The sequence below is a fragment of the Acipenser ruthenus genome, chromosome 49 (genome assembly GCF_902713425.1).
Source record: "Acipenser ruthenus chromosome 49, fAciRut3.2 maternal haplotype, whole genome shotgun sequence".
Taxonomy (NCBI): Eukaryota; Metazoa; Chordata; class Actinopteri; order Acipenseriformes; family Acipenseridae; genus Acipenser; species Acipenser ruthenus.
The window spans coordinates 1,874,472-1,899,898 of NC_081237.1; the positions used below are offsets into that span (position 1 = coordinate 1,874,472).

Sequence of the window (25,427 nt, forward strand, 5' to 3'; positions counted from 1 at the left end):
GAAAGCAATCACAAGCATGCAAGAAACTCTCCTCAAGAACGACAAGGCTGTCAAATGAAAGCAATCACAAGCATGCAAGAAACTCTCCTCAAGAACGACAAGGCTGTCAAATGAAAGCAATCACAAGCATGCAAGAAACTCTCCTCAAGAACAAAGAAGCTGTCAAATGAAAGCAATCACAAGCATGCAAGAAACTCTCCTCAAGAACGACAAGGCTGTCAAATGAAAGCAATCACAAGCATGCAAGAAACTCTCCTCAAGAACAAAGAAGCTGTCAAATGAAAGCAATCACAAGCATGCAAAGAGGCCTGACAACCATTGTATGTAATACGTCTTCCATATCGCGCCATTGGCAGAACCTAAATCACCTCCTTCTTATGCAGGTCACATTTACTCCAATGGTCTGTGTGACCTATAGCACAGGAAGTGACTGGGTCCCAGAAGTCCATGTACTAAAACTAAACAGAAACTTCTATGACAAATGTTTCAAAGTCTTTCTCAATGTCTTCATTTCCACAGAAACCACCACTGAATGTTTTACAGTTATGGATGAAATACCCCAAATCTATAAGACAATGAAAGCTTTGGTTATCTCAATTGAGCTAAAGAATGTCCTTACCAAGTTTCATCATAATTGGATAGGTGGTTCTAAAGAGCGTAAATCTTTTAATGTTTTTAGAACAAGAGGAGGAGGACAACTGGCCCATCAGTGAGTCTGGTTCCTAGTAGCTGATTGACCTGAAAATGTTGTCAATTTATAAAGGATCCAAGTGATTCAGCATCAACATGGCAACCCATATCATCCCCCTCGCCACTCTCTATGTGAAGAAGTAGTCTCCTCCCTCTGTCTGTCTCCACTGAATTTCCAGCTCTGCCCCCTGGTCCTGGTTTCTGTACTGCACTTAATTGGTTAGTGTTAACTATGAAGTTCTTAAAATATAAAAAAGAGTTGAAAATCAAGTCCTCCCCTAATCGTTCTTTGTTCTGGGCTAAATAGATTCCCTAAACTATCTGAACTCGTGACAATATCGTGCTTTTGGTTTTTTAAATATATTATTTAAAACACTGACAGTGCTTAAGACACCTGGAATTGGCTGGTTTGGCTCTAGATTTGTATCCAGTGCAGGCACATACAGAGGGTCCTCATAACTGGGTAATAATCACACAGCAGCTGAAAGGTTACAAATATTTGTATAAAATTGTTTATCGGATTACGGCCAAATGCAATTCAAACTGAGGCTAGGAGTCTGTGATACAAGTTTAAAATCAAGCCTGTTCACCATGTAGACTATCAGAGACAGACACAAACAGTGCATGAGCACACCCATTTTTAGAATCTTTCTCTTCAAAACAGCAGGAATTAAAGGCTGGAGACTCTTCTTCCTTTCTTCCTTCTTCCTGTGAGTGGGTACGTAGCGCTATTGTTTTATTCAAGGTGCTCTGAATACTTCACTGTTCTGAAGTTTCTCCTTGAAAACGCCTCTGTACCCAGCCTCCGATCCCTTAACACCTCCCCGGCCTCCGAGCCCTTAACACCTCCCCGGCCTCCGAGCCCTTAACACCTCCCCGGCCTCCGAGCCCTTAACACCTCCCCGGCCTCCGAGCCCTTAACACCTCCCCGGCCTCCGAGCCCTTAACACCTCCCCGGCCTCCGAGCCCTTAACACCTCCCCGGCCTCCGAGCCCTTAACACTTCCCCGGCGTCCGAGCCCTTAACACCTCCCCGGCGTCCGAGCCCTTAACACCTCCCCGGCCTCCGAGCCCTTAACACCTCCCCGGCCTCCGAGCCCTTAACACCTCCCCGGCCTCCGAGCCCTTAACACCTCCCCGGCCTCCGAGCCCTTAACACCTCCCCGGCCTCCGAGCCCTTAACACCTCCCCGGCCTCCGAGCCCTTAACACCTCCCCGGCCTCCGAGCCCTTAACACCTCCCCGGCCTCCGAGCCCTTAACACCTCCCCGGCCTCCGAGCCCTTAACACCTCCCCGGCCTCCGAGCCCTTAACACCTCCCCGGCCTCCGAGCCCTTAACACCTCCCCGGCCTCCGAGCCCTTAACACTTCCCAGCGTCCGAGCCCTTAACACCTCCCCGGCCTCCGAGCCCTTAACACTTCCCCGGCCTCCGATCCCTTAACACCTCCCCGGCCTCCGATCCCTTAACACTTCCCCAGCGTCCGAGCCCTTAACACCTCCCCGGCCTCCGAGCCCTTAACACCTCCCCGGCCTCCGAGCCCTTAACACCTCCCCGGCCTCCGAGCCCTTAACACCTCCCCGGCCTCCGAGCCCTTAACACCTCCCCGGCCTCCGAGCCCTTAACACCTCCCCGGCCTCCGAGCCCTTAACACCTCCCCGGCCTCCGAGCCCTTAACACCTCCCCGGCCTCCGAGCCCTTAACACCTCCCCGGCCTCCGAGCCCTTAACACCTCCCCGGCCTCCGATCCCTTAACACCTCCCCGGCCTCCGATCCCTTAACACCTCCCCAGCGTCCGAGCCCTTAACACCTCCCCGGCGTCCGAGCCCTTAACACCTCCCCGGCCTCCGAGCCCTTAACACCTCCCCGGCCTCCGAGCCCTTAACACCTCCCCGGCCTCCGAGCCCTTAACACCTCCCCGGCCTCCGAGCCCTTAACACCTCCCCGGCCTCCGAGCCCTTAACACCTCCCCGGCCTCCGAGCCCTTAACACCTCCCCGGCCTCCGAGCCCTTAACACCTCCCCGGCCTCCGAGCCCTTAACACCTCCCCGGCCTCCGAGCCCTTAACACCTCCCCAGCGTCCGATCCCTTAATACCTCCCCGGCCTCCGAGCCCTTAACACCTCCCCGGCCTCCGAGCCCTTAACACCTCCCCGGCCTCCGAGCCCTTAACACCTCCCCAGCCTCCGAGCCCTTAACACCTCCCCGGCCTCCGAGCCCTTAACACCTCCCCGGCCTCCGAGCCCTTAACACCTCCCCGGCCTCCGAGCCCTTAACACCTCCCCGGCCTCCGAGCCCTTAACACCTCCCCAGCGTCCGAGCCCTTAACACCTCCCCGGCCTCCGATCCCTTAACACCTCCCCAGCGTCCGATCCCTTAATACCTCCCCGGCCTCCGAGCCCTTAACACCTCCCCAGCGTCCGATCCCTTAACACCTCCCCGGCCTCCGAGCCCTTAACACTTCCCCGGCCTCCGAGCCCTTAACACCTCCCCGGCCTGCACTGCTAACCACCTGCTCCGATCTGGTCAATGTCTCCTAAAGGGAACCTCAGAGGCAGTGCACACTTTAAAGAGATTGCAGCCAGCACAATAATTGCCCAACTCTTACAGGTTGTGAGCTTCCAGTCCTGGCTTTGTAAAGTTATTGGTCTATTCATCTTTCTTTGTCTGAATATGCACTGTAGTCAACTGAAAGAGTTTTCAAGAGCAGTGCTCCCTGTGATTCAAGTAACTGTGCCTCAGCAACAAGACTTGCTAACCCATTTCATACCCTCACCTCTCTGCGAGTAAGTCTATAACTTCTGTTATACCTCAGTTATTAAGGCAACATATTCCCTCATATGCTTGGTGTTCTAGTTAGAAAGTGAGCAGCCACGCAGGGGAGGCAGCCATCCCTGCAAAGTCAAAGTAACCCAAAAAAGCTGCCTCCAATAGGCTCTCAGTTTAAAAGCCTGGAGACACTCTGGAGTATTTTTAACCACGTGGACGCAGAAGCTGCCATTTCCCTGTGGTGATTTATCATTGCTTCAAACTAGGCCAATGGAAAAAGGAAAGCACTGCCCTAAAAACCGTGGCCCCAGGAGACAGGCACGAGTCCCAGCCACCTGGGCACAGCAATTGTTAAAATACTAACTGGAATGGATGAGGTTTGCCAGCTCTTTCCTTACATTTTTCCCTACATGTTGATGCAGACCAAAAAAATAGATTTTTGAAGTTTGTTGGGGAAAATAAAAATGCATTTAAAACTTCAAAACAAATTAATTCATATTCAATTCAGATTTCATAGAAACGTCATATAACATTTCTACAATTGCTTTAAGAATACACTGCATAATGTAATTGGACAGTAAGAAAATCAGGGATAAAACCTAAATTTAACAATAAATAAGACCATTATTTGCCATGCTTAAGTATTTCAATTAAAAAAAACTGCTTCTGGAGAGACTCCTAAATGTAGTACATGGATACCTATCTGGTTAAAACGCAGGAAGCAGAGAATACTTAAGAAACCTATCTGGGGACATGTACTCAGTGGGGTGCCACAGGGGCCTGTGCTAGGACCCTTGCTGTTCCTTGTCAATACTAATGATCTAGATCAGGGGTAATCTGCAGACCACTGAGAGCTGGGGGAGTGGCCCAAACGTATTCAGCCAACCAGGAATCCAAAAGGATTAAGACTGCATTAACAACTGGGCTGAAAACGTGACCAATTACATTTACTGATAAGAAATATTACACAGGTAGTGACAGATTTACTCAAATAAGCACCCCTCATGAGATGCTAAACTTGGACAGAATAAGCCGACACCACACGGGACACAGGCAATACACATTTGACCCAGAAATTAACCAGACCCTTGCTCATCGCTGCGATACAGGTAGATCCCAGAGAGTACAAATGTGTTTAATTAAAACAGTGTTACAAATGAGACTCTGCTTATCAAACACTTCACTATCATGCTGTTATAATCCAAAACATTCAATTTTCTTTTAGTATTTCTAAAGGAGCTTCCCATTCCCCTGCATAGAAACACGTGTGCTGTGCTGCCCCGTCTCTCACCTGGTCTCTCAGCCGCACCGTCTCCTCCTGGTAGGCAGACAGCTGTTTCTTCCACTGCTCCACATTGGCGTTGGCTTCATGCAGCGCTGCCACCAGCTTGGAGTTACTGTCCTGCAGTGTGAACAACTCTGCCTCCCAGCTCAGCTCACAGATTGATCTAGAGGAAGACAAGCACAGCGGTTAACTCCAGCTCCCCTGGACCAGCGGAGGCTACCTGATCCCTCAATTAATTCTTCTTGGTTGGAAAGGTGACACAAGCTTTGAAATGATAACATTAGGGGTCTGAGTGTCTCCACTGGAGCAGCCCTGTGACTGAGTCAGGGGAGCGCAGGCTTGTGCCTAGTCAGTCTTCGTTGGGGATTCCACAGAAAGCTCTGGTTAGGGAGGCAAAACTGGCAGGGACTGTCGCTCCTCATCGAGCTGCAGCGGATCCAACTGAACAAGTACACAGTGAGCATCATCACCATCATCATCATCAACCACAAACAGCATCCCAGAATCTGGTCCATGTCAGCTGGAAGGACCCAATATGTGGTTGCTAGCCAGGAGTTAGCGGGTTTATCATCTTATTTGAAGTCTGACACGGCAAAGCAAAATCTTTCAAAACAACAGCTGTATACAGCGACAGGAAAGAGAACTCCACTCAAAACGGCAAAAATAATCCAATATGCCAATGTGATATATATCAGTTTTTGGTTAGCAACAACTACTTTAAGAGGATGGCACCTTCATTTAAAACACAGTGTAAAACAAGGCCGGCAGACAGCAGTTACCTCAAACTAGTTAAGAGAAGGGGTTCTCTTACCTGCTTCCCAGGTGCCCTGCAATGTCCATCTTCTGTTTTCTGTTGTCGAAGTGTATGTACAAATTCAGCACGGCTTTATGAAACATTTACTAACTCAATTATGCCGACTGAATGAGTGTACTAGTTGAAGTAGGATGATGGCACAGCCAGTTACTCGGTCACCGTAGCAACCAGGAACCACCAGGTTTTTGCATTACAGGACAGTATATATTGCTGTGAAGCTAACACATCTGTGTAAAAGACTATCCCAAAACCAAATACAGTACAGCTCCCTATTACAACAGCAGTATGAATCAAGTACATTTTAAATGAGATCTCAGCTTTAAAGTGAGTGTACTTCCTACATACATGAGCTAGGTACAGAAGGGTAGGTGGAATATAATTACATATGATGTAATGCAAGCCCAACAGTCACTTGAACATGAACAAAGGGGACTTTTGAGAAAGGATATTAAAGACATAGGAACGTTGTTTTGTCCCAGTTTAGAATTCTGCTCCCTCACTGTTGCAATTCCCCACAACAGGAGACCTGAAGGTCAGCGGGCGTCTTCCGATCCAAAAAGCTGGTCAGCTCTACACCTAGCAACTCAAGAGCGGATGTGAGCTGCCGGCTCCTGGAGGACCAAGGCCAGCCCGGGAGGTGTTTGCTTGAGCTCACCAGGCACTGGCCAGTAGGGTCCACTGGGGTAGCAGTGTGGAGTAGTGGTTAGGGCTCTGGACTCTTGAACAGACGGTCGTGGGTTCAATCCCAGATGGGGGACACTGCTGCTGTACCCTTGAGCAAGGTACTTTACCTAGATTGCTCCAGGAAAAACCCAACTGTATAAATGGGCAATTTTTTGTAAAAATAATGTGTAAAATAATGTTGTTATTGTATGTAAAAAAAAAATAACAAAGTGATATCTTGTAACAATTGTAAGTTGCCTTGGATAAGGGCATCTGCTAAGAAATAAATAATAATAATAATAGTGCGATGAGGAGAAACAGTCCCTGACGGTTTTGCCTTCCTAACCCACAGGAGCACCAGAGCCAGTGCTGCCTGTGGAATCCCAAATGAAATCAGACAACTCGGCACAGCCAGGAACCTGCGCTCCCCTGACTGTATGACACACCACAGGGATCACAGGGCTGTGCCTTTACCAGGGGAGACCCTCAGGGACTTCTGCACTCCCCTATATGTTCTGAAAAACATAACGTTATACATCCCCAGGTGTTGCTACAACTGTTTAAATAACGTACCTGTAATTTTTCTTTTAATTGTTAACATACTGACAACTTTCTACACTTCTAAAACTTTAAAGTCCGTTACAAAGCTCTTTTCAAAATAGCAGGTACGTTATTTAAACAGTTGTAACAGCACGTGGGGACGTATAACGCTCTATTTTTCTGAACCCCGCTACTTACTCTTTAAAGACCATTGAAAGCTACATAAATTTGAATTTAAACTCATAATTGACTGTGACTTAATACAGCATGTACACTGTATGTTAGACCCAGAGTCAACTGAAAAATAGCTGTCTGTGTAATTCAATTTCACCTGTCAGTCACTTATAGTTTCATGAGCAAATTAGTAACGCAACCGATTAAAGAATTAACATTGCGTTGGAAACCAAACACATGCTGACATCTGGGCAGAGTGTTAAAAGTACAGGCACAAAATCACAGGGATTTCTGAAACTACCAGAACTTACAGAATCAACCAAATAACTGTCAAATGCCACAATTGAGCTGAAATGTCTTAGGGTGTTAGTCTTTCTAAATGTTTAAACTTTAACGTATTGGAAATGTTTGTAATCAATTAAAAAAGCCCCCCCCATGAGAAGCCCTCCCTTATTATTAGTTTATTTAGCAGACGCCTTTATTCAAGGCGACTTACAGAGACTAGGGTGTGTGAACTATGCATCAGCTGCAGAGTCACTTACAATTACGTCTCACCCGAAAGACGGAGCACAAGGAGGTTAAGTGACTTGCTCAGGGTCACACAATGAGTCAGTGGCTGAGGTGGGATTTGAACCGGGGACCTCCTGGTTACAAGCCCTTTTCTTTAACCACTGGACCACACAGCCTCCTTAGAGTGCTGTTACTGTTTAACGATGCACTGGAACATGAATGAGTGTGAGACTGCATGTATGTGTACATGCAAAAAACTGAAATGAGACGCCATGCAGCACCCCAGGGTAGTGCTGTACCCCAGTCTCTCTCATTTACATCATGACAATATTAGGAGACACCATGCAGCACCCCAGGGTAGTGCTGTACCCCAGTCTCTCTCATTTACATCATGACAATATTAGGAGACACCATGCAGCACCCCAGGGTAGTGCTGTACCCCAGTCTCTCTCATTTATATCATGACAATATTAGGAGACACCATGCAGCACTCTGGGGCAGTGCTGTACCTCGGTCTCTCTCATTTACATCATGACAATATTAGGAGACACCATGCAGCACCCCAGGGCAGTGCTGTACCCCGGTCTCTCTCATTTACATCATGACAATATTAGGAGACACCATGCAGCACTCCGGGGCAGTGCTGTACCTCGGTCTCTCATGACAATATTAGGAGACACCGTTAAAAACAAAAATAGCTTTGTGTGCAGGTGGGGTCTCACAGCTAAAACAAACATAATAACTCACCAGACACACTAAGAACAAAGAGAAAAAGCACTGCGAAGAGCAGAAGAAACAGTAGGTAATGACACAGGCTTAGCAGCAGGACTAGTACTAAGGCTGTTATCTGCACTGTCAGTGACGCATCATTTTTATTGACATTTAAATGTCAGACTATTATGATTTTATTCTAGAGCTGCCTAATAAAAGCTACAGTAATAAGTAATATTTTATCATCTTATTCATGGCTCTACTAAATGTAATAGTCAGTTTATCTTATTTAGTGTGAACTGATTATATTGTATTTTAATAATGGCTTTGAAGGAAACTGTCAGCGACACAGACAGTTTCAATGTCTCAAGAATTAGCAGAGACAAGCGACTGCAGCAGGAAAGCTTATTAATTCTCAAAGTGGTTTTGTTTAACAGGTTAGTTACAGTTTTTAACTCATTTGTCTAAGTGAAGACATTTATTTTCCTATCTCTAGGTGTGTAATGATCCTGTGTAACAACATTGGAAGCTCACTAGTGCAACATCACGTGAACTGCACACAAATCCAATAACAGACACTTTACTGTTAAAATACTTTTTTTATGGTTTTGCGCCCGTGCCAAAAATAAATAAAGATGTCAGATTTGCATGAGGTACTCCAGGGCACCGCGTCCCAGCTGAAGTGCAGCTGAGTCATGCAGCAAGACAATGATCCGAAACACACAAGCAAGTCTACATCAGAATGGTTGAAGAACAAGAAATTTAAAGTTTTGGAAAGGCCTAGTCAAAGTCCAGACCTAAACCCCATTGAGATGTTGTGGCAGGACCTGAAACTAGCAGTTCATGCTCAAAAACCCACACGTCACTGAGGTGAAGCAGTTCTGCATGGAGGAGTGGGCCAAACTTCCTCCACGGCGCTGTGAGAGACTAATCAATAACTACAGGAAGTGTTTGGTTGCAGTTATTGCTGCTAAAAGGTGACGTAACCAGAGTCTAAGGGGGCAATTACTTTTTCACAAGGGGGCATTGGGTGTTGCATAACTTTCTTTAATGAATAAATGAAATATGTCAGGGTCCCTTTTATCTAATATTAGGTTTTGGTTGAAGATCTGATAACATTCAGTGTCAAAAATATGCAAATATGCAAAAAATGCAGAAAATCAGACAGGGGGCAAATACTTTTTCACGGCACTGTATGTAGAGTTGACCCATTGGAGCAGCCAAATTCAAACCACTCAGAATCATAGCAAATCTCCATGAAATAGGAAATACACAAACAAACAAACAAACATTGAAAGGCTCTTTCAAATATAAACTAAATTTCAACACGGAACTGAAGCTTTTCTATAAGACGCACATGTACACCAGAGATGTGTGTAAATCATTCTGCGTGGTTTTGTTGCTCTAAATCTGCCTTTACCTGGCTTTGAACTGCTTTGAGCTTGTCTGAGGAATCCTAACTGCCTAGCACTGAACAGACTCCCTCATTCCGTTCAAACAATGGGAACTTTCAACTCTACTGGCCAACCTACTCTACAAAAGGGCAAGTTGATGGACCCAGCAAGTTGAAAGGCCATTTTGTCACATGATGTGAATGGAATGAGGAAGTCTGTTCGGTCAGTTAGAATTCTCCAGACAAGCTTGCAGATACAGACAAAGACAGATAGAGCAAAATGAACAGTACTGAAGCAACTGACCCCAGAACCACTCAACAGAACTGCAAACATCAAACACATTGGAAAGGTGGAAATGAATTGCAAACACCACAAAACACAAAGGAAAAGGTGGAAATGAATTGCAAACACCACAAACACAAAGGAAAGGTGGAAATGAATTGCAGCATGTAATGGCGAACGTGGCTCACCCTTCGGACAGCATTTTCTTGATGCGTTCTTTCTCGGAGGACAGCTCGATGTCGGCGCTCTGGCTCCGGTACAGCTTCTCCTCACCCGGGCCGTTGATGCAGAGGACAGGAGGGGACTGCAGGTCCTCCATCATATCCTGCAGAGAGGAGGCAGGAACCTTGAGACTCACTCCTTCCAATACAGCGGCGTGAAACCGTTCTGATACCATTATTTATTTATTTATTGCATTGATATAGCGCTTTTTATACAAAAGTATCGCAAAGCACTGTACAGCACATAGCAGAAAAAAAAGAACCACAATACATCTGTATAGCATGTCACACATACAACTGCCACAGTCAGACCATATAAATAACAGTATACACACACAATATAAAACCAGCAATTTTAAAGTTACATTAAAACCCACTAAGATAAGAAAGCCATTTTATAAAAGTGCATTTTTAGTCTTGACTTGAAAACTGTAACAGTCCCAGCTTCCCTGACAAACGAAGGCAGAGCATTCCATAATTTAGTAGCTCTACAAGAAAAAGCCCTCCTCCCTCCCATGTTACTTTTGTTGACCCAAGGAATAACCAGCAGCCCCGTGTCCTGTGATCTCAGAGTGCGGTTTGGAAGATACAGGGTCAGTAACTCCTGCAAACAACTAGGTGCTAATCCATTTCAGAGCCTTGTAAGTTAACAGCAAAATCTTAAGATCATTACCACTGCTGCACTGTCATGCACATCCACTCCCATAATGAGAACTCTTTCAACTCTTTCACCTTTGAGTGTAATATGGGTCTGTTTAACACGGAGGCACGGATACAGGTTACTGATCACCAGCTTTACTCAGTTTGCATTCACAAAGGAAACCCACACAGGGGAGACAAGCAGCTTGTAATGGGCTTCACTAGATATTACTCCATACATGCCAACAGTCCCTATATGGTCAGGACAGTCCCGATTTCCTAGAAAATGTCCTGCGTCCCGATGCAAAGGAAGAAAGTCACGATATTTACCCATAGAAAAAAAATTATTTATTCTGCACAGCAGAGTTATTGAAAACCACACACTGTGCTCTTCGTGCGGCTGACATATCTGCTGATCACTAACTTATACAACCGTAAGAACGCTTCATTATGTCTATTTTTACTGTCATGATGGTCGTGTCGGGTTGGGGGGGATACGTCTTTTCTATGATAATGAGTGTGTTTTGCGTATGAGTCCTCCCATGTGTATGATGCATATGACCCCTTGTTTTCCTTGGGTTTTTTCTGGATCTCATTTTGCAATCTTATGAGATCCAATGACAGAATGCACAGGGGATTCACATTACTCCTAATGAAGCTGCACTGCCAAGCAGATGCAGAGCTTAATCTAAGAAAGTCTGGATTCATTTTAGGTTTTAACATCCTTTCTTTTCCATACGTATACTATGAAAAGTGACTGTAGCCTACACAATAACTTAACACATCTCCCCCGTTGTCCACTGTCATTCACACATAGGTCTCGCACGTTATAGCAAACATGGAACCTAGTGTAGTACCAGAGGTCTTAATGAAAACACATGTTTGCTAAAGCATGTGTTTCTTTCCACACTGCACAGGTGAGAGCTGTGTAGTGAATGGAGGTGCACAGAGGGTAGATGCATCGAATTGTTTGGTTAGCTACAATCATTTTAAAATCAGTGGATTCCCGGTGTGACTGCGCTGCTTGGCCCTACGTCCCGGGTTTGTTCAGATCTCAGCTGGACTCCAGCAGTCGAGTCACAGTCTGCACCCCAGAGACAGCCTGCATGATGTTCACTCACCACACGCTGCTACAACAGCAGAGCAGGCAGCTGGCATTCTCTCATATAAATTAAATAAAAGATGAACTCACTCAAAACACTTTTAATCAAATTAAAAAATGTATTCCAGTTGTATACTCCGATGTTAAAACAGTGCAGCAGTCATGGTTCATTTTCACAGTACAACAATGGCACTGGAACTGACAGAATCCTAGATACATTTGTATACCAAATATTCAGACATTAACTCAAACTGTTGTGTCTATACCCCAGAAACATGACCTCACTATACCAGCCACATTAAAGCCAGATTCGCAAAAAAATCAGATGGCCTCGGAATGCCTGTGAAATGTAGTCCCGTGTGAATCGTCCATTTCTTTTTATCCAGATAATTCTCAGAAGTCCTTTGATTTTTTTACAGGACATCGAGACCTTCTGTAAAATTTCAAACTCGGGCGTCCTGTGTCTTTTTACTCCCGTGTGAATCGACCAGGTCAGCAGTAGAGGGTTTAGGCACATGCAGCCCATGCAACTGCATGGACCCCCGAGGCAGCAAGGGCCCCACTATTGTCGTGGCTCAGTTACTATTAAAAAAAGCTTATATTCACCTCAAGTCTGCACCAGAATGAACAGCTTTAGCCATTTTACTGTTCTTTTTATCAATATGCAACAAGCCAAACAGAAAAAACAACGTGTAGGGTTTTAAAGCTGTGCGCAAGTTTATGTCAGTATGTGCCTCCTAATCATGTCACCCATGATTTAACCTAAAAAAAAATAACACATTTAAAAATTAACTCATTTCGACACACTACAAACAAATAAATGCGTTTCCAGCCAATGTATCGTCCTCGTCTCTTGCGATGCTCGATTACATCTACAAGGGAAGTTTGCTGGGCTGCCCTAACATCAGTATTGCCTTGTGTCTGCTTTAGACTGTGCCTGACTGTAGTGTCAGGGGAGAAGCATTCTTGCCTGAACATGAAATTAATCAAAAACTATTTACTTTCTACAATGTCGCAGCAGTGTTTGATAGGACTCGGGCAGAAATCGATCGGGCACCAGATTTGCAGGAAACTGGATTATTCAGCTAGAACTGCAGACTTTGCCGCTGCGAAAGTACGAAAAGTTAATTTCTAACCATCTCTGCAAGTGTTTTTTTGTGATTGCTGTTGTAAAATGCAATACATTTAATAGTGTTGTTGTTGCCTTGCTTGAAAGTACTGGTACAGTAGTGTAGTACTACTGGTCAGAATAGAGAATAGGGGCCCCGGAAATCGAGCATTGCATGGGGCCACTGCGGGACAAACACCTCCACTGCATGTCAGAGTTACATTAGCATTGTTACAAGCATTTCCAGGGTATTCGCCTCAAAGTAATACCAGCCTTTACAATAAACCATAATCTAATACAGTATTGGTACGATCTGTCCGGGGATTCTACAGTTCAGTAAAATGCTATGATTGGGCAAAACCAAATTTGTGACGACAAAAATACAAAATATTTACTAAATTGATGCTTTGAATGAAGCATTTGGAGATATGTATCAAAATACACATCACTCAAGGGACAAAACGGTTCAACTCAGTCAAGGCACCGCTAGCCTATGAAAAGCAGGTACAATGAAATGAAAAGGCTGCGTCGATACGCTTCATTCTTCCTCCTCTTGCACAAGTTAGTCACACGCTGTTCAGTTTACAAATCATGCACAACAGCGCCCTCTCTGGCCACACATGGGATTTCATTCTGAATTTACCGACTTTCCTCAATGAAAACTAATCCACGTCTGGGAGGTTACTAGATGTCCTCTGCTTTGGACCAACTCGGAGGACACCAGGAACTTGACTTATTTTAACTGTTTAAAATCAGGGATTGCATATATTGCTTATAGGTATACAGTCATGTTGTCATATGGACAGCACGGGATACCGCAAAGGTAAAGTCATGGGTTTATTGTAAACACTGTAGGGGGTTCTGGAACACTTGAATAAATTAGCCCAGTTTTAACAACATGTTAAACTAACACATTATAATCATGTAAAAGTATAATAAAACAGTCATTAAATATCTTTCTGCTCAGGATTAGAATATTAGTCCTGTAGGACTTTCCAATAATGTGTGTCCCATTACGTATGCTGTGCCTGTATGGAAAATGTCAGTGCAACACCTACGTCATGAGAAATACAGACAGTCGCCTCTGCTGCGTGGATAAAAAGCCTACAATGTTTATCCAGCAGTGCCCTTTACCCGCCCCTGCTCTGATTAGCTAGCCCTCCTCTGAGACAGGGCACTGAATGTGCTGGCTCCCTTTCATCTCTCCTCTCTGTCACATTATCACTATGATTGCTTTCAGCACATTTCTCACTGTCTCTCACCTTCTCTGGCTGGCACTTACTCAGAGCACCGACTAGAACATCCTATAAAACATTACACTGCCAGGTTGGGAACAAACAGATCTGGACAAATATTCTAAATGGTTTCAATGTGCAACACACACTTGTAAATGGGCTCTCTTGTGAATATAACCCTCCTTTAATTTGCATGTATTTTATTATAGAAGGTCAGTGCGTGTCCTTCAATCTCCAAGCCAGTCCCCTCTTTACACCCAGGAGCTCTACAGCGGATGTGAGCTGCCGGCCGCTGGAGGACAAAGCCCCTAAAATGCCCAGCCTAGCACCAGAGGCAATGCTCCTTGTGGAATCCCCAGTGAAGACTCCAATTGATCATCTTTGGGATGAACATGAATGATTAGACAGTATGATCCTCTACTTATCTGCACAGGTCCTAATAAAGTAGCTAGGTATATATATATATATATATATATATATTATTATTATTATTATTATTTATTTCTTAGCTGACGCCCTTATCCAGGGCGACTTACAATTGTTACAAGATACCACATTATTTGTACATACAATTACCCATTTATACAGTTGGGTTTTTACTGGAGCAATCTAGGTAAAGTACCTTGCTCAAGGATACAACAGCAGTGTCCCCACCAGGGATTGAACCCATGACCCTCCGGTCAAGAGTCCAGAGCCCTAACCACTACTCCACACTGCTGCCCTTATATATATATATATATATATATCTACAGACGTGCTCAGATTTGTTGGTACCCTTACAGCTCATTGAAATAATGTTTCATTCCTCCTGAAAAGTGATCAAATTAAAAGCTATTTTATCATGTATACTTGCATGCCTTTGGTATGTCATAGAATAAAGCAAAGAAGCTGTGAAAAGAGATGAATTATTGCTTATTCTACAAAGATATTCTAAAATGGCCTGGACACATTTGTTGGTACCCCTTAGAAAAGATAATAAATAATTGGATTATAGTGATATTTCAAACTAATTAGTTTCTTTAATTAGTATCACACATGTCTCCAATCTTGTAATCAGTCATTCAGCCTATTTAAATGGAGAAAAGTAGTCACTGTGCTGTTTGGTATCATTGTGTGCACCACACTGAACATGGACCAGAGAAAGCAAAGGAGAGAGTTGTCTGAGGAGATCAGAAAGAAAATAATAGACAAGCATGGTAAAGGTAAAGGCTACAAGACCATCTCCAAGCAGCTTGATGTTCCTGTGACAACAGTTGCAAATATTATTAAGAAGTTTAAGGTCCATGGAACTGTAGCCAACCTCCCTGGGCGCGGCCGCAAGATTGAAAATCGACCCCAGATTGAACAGAAGGATAGTGCGAATGGTAGAAAAAGAACCAAGGATAACTGCCAAAGAGATACAAGCTGAACTCCAAGGTGAAGGTACATCAGTTTCTGATCGCACCATCCGTCGCTTTTTGAGCAAAAGTGGGCTCCATGGAAGAAGACCCAGGAGGACTCCACTTTTGAAAGAAAAACATAAAAAAGCCAGACTGGAATTTGCTAAAATGCATATTGACAAGCCACAATCCTTCTGGGAGAATGTCCTTTGGACAGATGAGTCAAAACTGGAGCTTTTTGGCAAGTCACATCAGCTCTATGTTCACAGATGAAAAAATGAAGTTTTCAAAAGAAAAGAACACCATACCTACAGTGAAACATGGAGGAGGCTCGGTTATGTTTTGGGGCTGCTTTGCTGCGCTTGGCACAGGGTGCCTTGAATCTGTGCAGGGCACAATGAAATCTCAAGACTATCAAGGCATTCTGGAGCAAAACGTACTGCCCAGTGCCAGAAAGCTCTGTCTCAGTCGCAGGTCATGGGTCCTCCAACAGGATAATGACCCAAAACACACAGCTAAAAGCACCCAAGAATGGATAAGAACAAAACATTGGACTATTCTGAAGTGGCCTTTTATGAGTCCTGATCTGAATCCTATCGAACATCTATGGAAAGAGCTGAAACTTGCAGTCTGGAGAAGGCACCCATCAAACCTGAGACAGCTGGAGCAGTTCTCAGGAAGAGTGGGCCAAACTACCTGTTAACAGGTGCAGAAGTCTCATTGAGAGCTACAGAAAACATTTGATTGCAGTGATTGCCTCTAAAGGTTGTGCAACAAAATATTAGGTTAGCGGTCCCATAATTTTTGTCCATGCCATTTTCATTTGTTTTATTATTTACAATATTATGTTGAATAAAAAATCAAAAGCAAAGTTTGATTTCTATTAAATATGGAATAAACAATGGTGGATGCCAATTACTTTTGTCAGTTTCAAGTTATTTCAGAGAAAATTGTGCATTCTTCGTTTTTTGTGGAGGGGTACCAACAAATTTGAGCACGTCTGTATGTATATATATATATATATATATATATATATATATATTATATATATATATATACATATATTTTAGCTCAAAGAGCCAGCGTTATATATTATATATATTATACACACACATACAACTCTGACAGATAGAATGCCATCAGAGTGCCTTTAAAATGTTCCTGGATAAGTTAAATATCAAGTGTATTGCATGTGTATCAAAACTGTAGTCTTTGTTTAGTTTAGAAATTTACTAAACATTTTAACTTAAGATGTTTCTAGAGTGCAATACAAAAACAGCATGTAGCTGAACCACGCCCTGTGAGATACTGTGCTTTAGTTTGCATGTTCTGCCACATATAAAAATCCCAGAAGTCTCGAAAGCGGCTTAGACACAGAGGCAGAGAGAAGCAATTTAAAAAGAAAGACAGAAAAACTAGAAAAAAGAGAGATGCGCTGGAGAAAAGTAGGGCTTGGAAACTGAAGCTGTGCAGAGACCCATATTTTAAATAAAACATGACAGAGCTCTCAGAACCAATGGAAAGGCATCTTCAGATCCTGAATTATACATGATAAAGGGGCATGAATAAGTAATACTGGATTGCTCAAAGAATGTCTTCCTGCAGTGTATACATGGCTATGAAGCTACTAGAGGTGGAGTCTGTTTTAATGATCTTTAAAAAACATGTCAGGAACACACATCCCTGCCACAGCTGCGAATTCAAAATTAGCCATCAAAATGAGGAACAGGTTGATGACCATGGCATATATCAATGGTATTGCAGAATAGCACAGGATATAGAATACCAAGTCTCACGACAACTAGGTTATTCGCAAACGCTAATTAATGTTAATACCAAGTCTCATGACAAGTGAATAAGCTGTTCTTCAGATATAACTGAGGTACAACATACAGAAAGGGTGGCTGTGGAACAGACACCTCCATATAGTCACAGAATATGATACTCAATATAACTTGAGAATTTTACTACAGCATTGGGAACCCCCCTGGATTAATTGCCCTTAAAGTACACTGTTGATACATCCAGGTGGATTCCCTGGTGCTGTGAAATGTCTGATCAGTAGGGGTCTGTGACCGAGTGCTGTTGAGTGGCGTGTGAGTGGTGATGTCATGGACCAGAAACAGGAACCAAAACAAGGAATGGATGGTGGTGAAACTGCAGAGCTACGGCGCTCAGTGTATTTATTAAATGATAAAACAAACAAAAGATTTAAACAAACAACACAGAAACAAAAGGGCACGTTGGCCAAACAAATAAGCGTGCTGGTTTTACCAGTTGTTTTTAAGTTTCATTTTCTCTCTCCTCACTCTCTCCACTCTCACTCCTAATACACTCTCCCCTGAGGGTAGAGAGCTGCAGGTTTATATACAGTGACCATCTCCCGATTAGCAACAATTAATCAATGAATTAACTCGGGAGATGGTCACCGTCTGCACGAGTTTAATAAGGATGCATGACTGTCAGCTAGCTAAATAAATCACCAGCTGATCAGTCAGACATCCTCACGAGGTTTTTAAAACTATAAAACCAATAACAAATAGGCGGCGTTTTGATCTGCGCTGCAAACAAGAATACAAATAATAATACAAATATACATATAGGGGCGGGACACTCCGTCACAGGGTCACTGAAATGCAACAATAAGATTGCGCTGTCCCCCACACGATGGATCACAAGACGCTATAATGGAACTCACCTGAGACAGCTGTGAGGCTCGGCAAAGCAGCAATGGGAAAAAAAAGAAAAAAGGAAATCATTCATTTATTTATTCAATTTAAACTGTTTTACAGCAAAATATGTCAAACTGTCTATTTCATAGGAGGGGGGGTGCTTCTGGTGCGCAACCTCTTGTGGTCATCTTTATAGAGGCTTTGTGACAGAAATTCCACCTTGCTCAGGTTTGAGACAGTAAAATATGCTGGTGAATTTATTAAGTGTGCCAAATACTGAAGTGAAGAAACTATGACTATGAACACCTATCAATGGATTTTAAACAAATATAATGTGTTTAAAAGAAAAGGTGGATGAAGCACATAAGAATGAATGAATGAATGGTGTCTCCCTTGTATGTCACCTAGTTTATCTATGTTGACCTCCGCAACCTGCTTAGATTGTCAGACAGAGTGTGACAGATGGACAGAAAGCTAGTGCACACGTACACGTAACAGACTGAGCACTAAGAACACCTGTCTGCAAGGGCATCCGAGTGCAGCTGAGAACACTGGAAAGATCTTGAGGATATCATTCAGGACTTTACTAGTATTGAAACGTTTTCATGATGTGTAAACGCTGCTTCTATCTGCAGTGATACAATAAACACCTGCAGGCCCTCAGTGCCAATAAACAGACTGTCCTGGCAGGTCATGCTTCTGGTGAGTCAGTGTTCATGAGAGTTGTGTACACAGTGCAGGTGACTCTGCACCCCGCTGGCTGATGGGAATACAATGGAACACTCACCTGTGACATCTGTCAGAACCACCAGAACAGAAGCAAGGGAATAAAACAAATTGAAAACACTGGTTAAAATGAGCCAAACAATTTAGTACAAATATTCCTTATAAGTAAAGACTACCCTTCTTTTAAACATGCATTGCACCTTTAAATAAACTGTATTTTTCCCCTTGAAGGGCAAGGCTCTATTAACTATTTCCTATGGAAGTTGTTCCACCTTTAATGGAACTAGAATAAGGCTGAAGAAATGATCCTGTCTCTTGTCTTATTTTTTCCATGCAAATCGAATCCTATGTATGCCCACTCATTAAGGTTCCTACTTTGTATCAATGTTTTTAAATGCAAGTGCCCTCTTTAAACAAATTCAGCATGCTGAGCGTTACAAGATGTGCTCATATACACGATGGCAGATCCCTTAAAAGGTGAAACAACTTTGTTTTGAGGGCATGAATTAGACAAAAAATGAATTTGTTTATTGATTTTCAGCCAAACACTTATCACCAAAATCCTGATCATCTTAAAATCAGCTGCTTAATACGAACAGAAACCTCAGACAGATGTTTCGACTTATTTGATGACATTAACGTTAGTCATTTCACTTATGTTTTAGTATTTCTAAATGTAGCACTATTGAAATAGTTGGTTTATGACTGCAGGAAAGACAATTATTGCTGATACAATTATAAATTTTTGTACAATACATGCAATTAAGACTAAACTAATTAAAATGGATAATAGAATACGTGTTCAGGCCCTAATGTGCTTTACAAAGTGGACTTGATAGGCTGTGTTGCTAGGAAACTCCAGACTGCGAGTCAATAATGATTGTGTTATTACTCCAGTGTCAATGCCATAGCCAGCGTCACACATCCAGTGCTAATACCAGTTACAGCCTGCTGTTCAGTGTCCAGGTCAGTGGCACTTTTTCTGTCTTGTCTTTTCAGTTGAAACCCCTAGCCGACAGCAGTCTGTAAAGGGGAGCTGTGATAATTTTAGCGGTGTCCTAGTTTCTCTCTCCTCTGAAAGATAAATGACCTGTTCTGTCATGTTCTATCCCCCTCCCCCCTCTCTCTCTCCACACACATCCACAACTTAACTCTTTGTTTGCCATGCTTGTGGCTTGTTTGGTGCTGCACAGTCTCACCTGCGGTGCAGCGATGCTCAGCGCTGGGTTGCTCAGCTCGGGTTTATCCTGAGATTTTTCCCTCGCGAGGCGTGCCGCCTCTTTCACCTCTTTAAACCTTTCTGAAAACTGAAAAAAAAAAAACACAAAAGATGTCAACCGTGACAAGGAACTCTTCTTATTTTAAAAGGTTCGGACCACAGAAAATTCAAATTTTTACAAAAAAAAAAAAATCACTTCAAAAGGGACTGGGCTGACAAGAAGCAGAGTAAAAAGTAGAATAAATAGGTGTACAACATTAAGGCATTCTCTCACCCATAACCCATGGTATTTGGTTTCCCATTCTTGTTTTGTTTTTTATCCCATCCTTGAAACATAATTTTTTAAAAGGTTTAAGACCAGCAAGGTTCATAGCAATATCTACCATGACGAGATACTTCTAGGTTAGTTCCCACAGGGTTTGTTTTTTGCAACATGAGACTAAAGGTAATACAGTGAGGCTAGTTTGATTATCAGTCTCACCTTCAAGACCTGTGTGAGCTACCCTGCTGACAGTCTCGGTGTGACGGGCTAGTTGAGTTCATTGCTGCTGCTAGAATGACATGCAATGAGTCTGATTTCATTAAGCTAATAAAGGTGAGACTAATAATCAAACTAGTTTAAATCAGTTAGATAACCAATTCTCCAGATATATACAAAAATGTAAGTGATAAACACAGATGGATTAACACAGACTTAGCATACTCTCAGTAATGTATAAGCTGTTATGGAGAAATGAGGCACACAGATAGATTGATGTACTGACATACTCAGAATCTGAAATTCACAATAATATAAAATACCAAACCGTTATTTTGTTAGCTACAATCTCTTAAACTGTGCTTTCTATTGGGAAAAAAACACAGAACACTGGGCAAAAATCAATCACCCTCCACGAACAGCACAGATATGTGTGTGTCTGTACGAGTTTCCAACAGAAACATCTGTGCTTATCCAACAAGGACTTACTCATTCATGCCATTTTCCCCATAGATCCAGCACTAAGCTAGGTTGTCTAGACAAGTCTGAATGCTACAGAGAAGATCTGCAGATAAGCATTGAACACTTATCTTACTATGAAGGGCATATTGACAACTAACAATGGGCATAAATGTTCAGTTTTCCTGAAATTTCGTTATTCATGCAGGGGGGAAAAATAGCCAAAAGTGAAGAGTACAAATCAAAAGGAGGTTATAGAATGCACTGATGACTTAAAGGAATGAGCTCTGAAGATGGTCTGAAAGAACTGGATATTAGAAGGATTAGGGGACTTGATCATCTTTAAAATCTTAAAGAGATGACAAAGCTAATCCTCAACAATACATCAAGCACAACACAGAAATCAGGAGCAGAGGACACTGCTGGAAATGAAGTGGAGACCTTGCACAGTTTTCCAGATATGTCATTTTCATGAGGGTCAAAGAATGCCTTTTACTGAGATCCATCCTTTTAGTTTTGATGGGCAAACAGTAAAACCGTTCGGCAGTCAGGAGGTAAAAGCCAACATTGATCTACCAGCCCCTGGAGGACAAAGGCCTTGCAGGTTTTGCCACTCTAACCCTAGAGCCAGACCCAATGCAACCCTCCCTCTGGAATCCCCAGCAGATTCACACAGCCAGTGGTTTTAATAGATTAGGTTCTGAAAGCTAGGAGATCATTGTATATTCATTCACACTACAAGAAGACATCTTATTATCATCGATTCATACTTAAATTTGTAGACTGCGAATGGAGCGAGATGATTCAGGTTACCAAGCAAGTGCAACCCTAACTCACAGCACGAGCTGCAAACAGAGGTGTTCTTAACCAATTAGCACAGGTCTTTCAAAGCTGTACATTTGAGACCTCTATGACGAATGGAAGCACACGACAGATAAGATGGAATTATTGTGTTAGCTACAAATCACTTTAAAATGTAATAGGAAAAGGCAACATGAGCTCAAATGTATTGCAGAGTTCAGTTAAATGATTGGTATCCACTGGCAGCTGGGTGCTTACCTGCTGAAGCTGCTGTTCTGAGGAGAAGCCTAGTCCATACACCGTGTTCGCTCGGCTGTCTGCCCACTGCCCAAACTTCTGGGACGTTTTAGTGAACGTCATGTTGGGAGTAATGGTGCTGTTAATGATCGCCTGAAAATGAATGAAATATATTTTGAACAATTTGGTGTAAATGAACCACTGATTATTTACATGGGTGAAAGTGGCGAATGACTATTTTGACAAACTCCTGGGCAAAAATCTTTTGGCTGGAGGTTTGGGGGCCGCCCAGCGTAAGGAATCCCCAGTGACGAGCGGCGACCCGCCCAGCGTAAGGAATCCCCAGTGAAGAGCGGCGACCCGCCCTGCGTAAGGAATCCCCAGTGAAGAGCGGCGACCCGCCCTGCGTAAGGAATCCCCAGTGAAGAGCGGCCACCCGCCCAGCGTAAGGAATCCCCAGTGAAGAGCGGCGACCGGCCCAGCGTAAGGAATCCCCAGTGAAGAGCGGCGACCCGCCCAGCGTAAGGAATTCCCAGTGAAGAGCGGCGACCCGCCCAGCGTAAGGAATCCCCAGTGAAGAGCGGCCACCCGCCCAGCGTAAGGAATCCCCAGTGAAGAGCGGCGACCGGCCCAGCGTAAGGAATTCCCAGTGAAGAGCGGCGACCGGCCCAGCGTAAGGAATCCCCAGTGAAGAGCGGCGACCCGCCCTGCGTAAGGAATCCCCAGTGAAGAGCGGCGACCGGCCCAGCGTAAGGAATCCCCAGTGAAGAGCGGCGACCGGCCCAGCGTAAGGAATCCCCAGTGAAGAGCGGCGACTTGGCACAGCGTAAGAAATCCCCAGTGAAGAGCGGCCACCCGCCCAGCGTAAGGAATCCCCAGTGAAGAGCGGCGACCGGCCCAGCGTAAGGAATTCCCAGTGAAGAGCGGCGACCGGCCCAGCGTAAGGAATCCCCAGTGAAGAGCGGCGACCCGCCCTGCGTAAGGAATCCCCAGTGAAGAGCGGCGACCGGCCCAGCGTAAGGAATCCCCAGTGAAGAGCGGCGACCGGCCCAGCGTAAGGAATCCCCAGTGAAGAGCGGCGACTTGGCACAGCGTAAGAAATCCCCAGTGAAGAGCGGCGACCCGCCCTGCGTAAGGAATCCCCAGTGAAGAGCGGCGACCCGCCCTGCGTAAGGAATCCCCAGTGAAGAGCGGCGACCCGCCCTGCGTAAGGAATCCCCAGTGAAGAGCGGCGACCCGCCCAGCGTAAGGAATCCCCAGTGAAGAGCGGCGACCCGCCCAGCGTAAGGAATCCCCAGTGAAGAGCGGCGACCCGCCCAGCGTAAGGAATCCCCAGTGAAGAGCGGCGACCCGCCCAGCGTAAGGAATCCCCAGTGAAGAGCGGCGACTTGGCACAGCCAGGAACCTGCACTCTGTATGACTCACCTTGCACACCACACGGTTGTGCTGTTTCCAGGGCAGCCACTTGGGGAAAGACGCTGTTTATTTAACAGTCGTACGCACATTACAGAACATTCCTGAATTCATTTAAAAACATTATCGCAATTTTACAAAGTGGTTCTCTAGATATATGTACAACTGTGACACACAGACACATGTTTAGACCTTCGTCCAATTCATTTCTGAAAATACTGTCAGAAGCCAAAGAGGATTTTGAAATATGTGGTTACACACACAGTCTAGGCATGAACTTTAATTTGTTGCAGGTAATTGCTGTTGTACAACAGGGTACGAGAAAACAAGGCTGACCAGGTGTCATTTGGGGCTTGAAAAATAGGTCAACTGAGACACGTCCTCCAGTGTTATTTTTTCAAATAAGCATTTTAGTGCGTTGCTAAGTAATATTTCAACAGTACAGATCACTAAACAGTGATGTAGGCTGCATGTACATGTAGTGAGTGTGTTAGTATGTTCACCTTGGTGCCCCCCACACTGATGATGCGATACACGTTTCTTGTAGCATCGTAGAAGAAGGACACAGTAACGGAATGCTTGCTGGCTGGGATCCAGTTTCGCTTGGTCGTCGGGTCGATTTGAAACACATGAGCTCTAGCACTGAAAATCGGCTGCTCCCTGGATGAAGAAGAAAAAAGAAACAGATTTGCTTTCAGGCAATGCGAAGCTACATTGTAATCTGGAGGGGTGTCTGCTATTTTACATAGGTCTACTGCTTCTCCAGGTTAGGACATTGTTTAGCATTATTTAGAGAATCTGGGGATACATGGAGTCATCTGTCCGCCTGTCTATTTGTGCTTAGCAGACGCCCTTATCCAGGGCGACTTAAAATTGTTACAAGATATCACATTATTTTTACATACAATTACATTATTTTTTACACATTATTTATTTATTTTTTTACAATTACAATTACCCATTTATACAGTTGGGTTTTTACTGGAGCAATCTAGGTAAAGTACCTTGCTCAAGGGTACAGCAGCAGTGTCCCCCACCTGGGATTGAACCCACAACCCTTCGGTCAAGAGTCCAGAGCCCTAACTATTACTCCACACTGCTGCCCTATGCATGTATAGTGCATGGTGGTCTTCTGTATTTCCAGCAGTGAACACTGACACACTTGTTTGCTTAACAAAATCACAGCCGTATTCCCAAAGCTTTAACTCATGAGTTATTTAAAGAATGTTTTTGTGACTAGAAATAGATTTTTCCACGACTACATTTTACAAGCCATTATAGGAGTGGGATCAATCCCACACTGTGTCCCCAGGGAGGCGCTGTTCTTGTTCTCATGTCTTGTTGCAAACAGGGGCTCTCAGGCTGAAAAATAAAATGGGGAGTTTTACAGATACCGGGCGATTCCTAATCTGCGCATCTTTGTCGGTGCATTGTGAAAACTGTATCAGAGCTGGAAATATTCAGGCTGTTTGTTGACTTGAAGCCTGACAACTGAATTCCTGCAGGTTTCATTTATAAAAACAGATCTTTTACATTGAAAACACAACTTTTCAGTAGCGAGACATGTCTTCAAAAGGATGAGATACAGAAGTACAGAAGCAGGACCAGTTGGAAATTAAGAGGAGATAGACCGAGGCGATAGACTGGAATGGGTGCCTAGTCATGCTGTTGAGGCAGAATCACTTGGATCCTTGAAGACCCGACTGGATAAAGTTTTGAGAGAACAATCAGCTACAAGGAACTGGACAAGCGCTGTTGGGTATAATATTATATATATATATATATATATATATATATATATATATATATATATATATATATATATGGAAAAACTCATGTGTTACATAGAGAGACGGACAGACAGACAACCGCCATACATCTCTAAATTACTATTAATGTCCTTCGCAAGT

General features: G+C 43.9%; 1 protein-coding gene across 2 annotated transcripts in view; it reads right to left on the reverse strand.

Annotated features, from left to right (window-relative positions):
- The window catches only part of LOC117401240 (homer protein homolog 3-like), a 60,197-nt gene that overhangs the window by 9,982 nt on the left and 24,788 nt on the right, over nucleotides 1-25,427 (reverse strand). For both annotated transcript variants that reach the window (XM_059015164.1, XM_034001786.3), the window contains 5 exons: nucleotides 24,021-24,177; nucleotides 22,126-22,257; nucleotides 20,110-20,217; nucleotides 10,017-10,153; nucleotides 4,747-4,903 (listed from right to left, as the gene is read on the reverse strand). In XM_059015164.1, coding sequence (XP_058871147.1) covers nucleotides 4,747-4,903; nucleotides 10,017-10,153; nucleotides 20,110-20,217; nucleotides 22,126-22,257; nucleotides 24,021-24,177 — 691 coding nt within the window. The remainder of the gene's footprint in view (nucleotides 1-4,746; nucleotides 4,904-10,016; nucleotides 10,154-20,109; nucleotides 20,218-22,125; nucleotides 22,258-24,020; nucleotides 24,178-25,427) is intronic.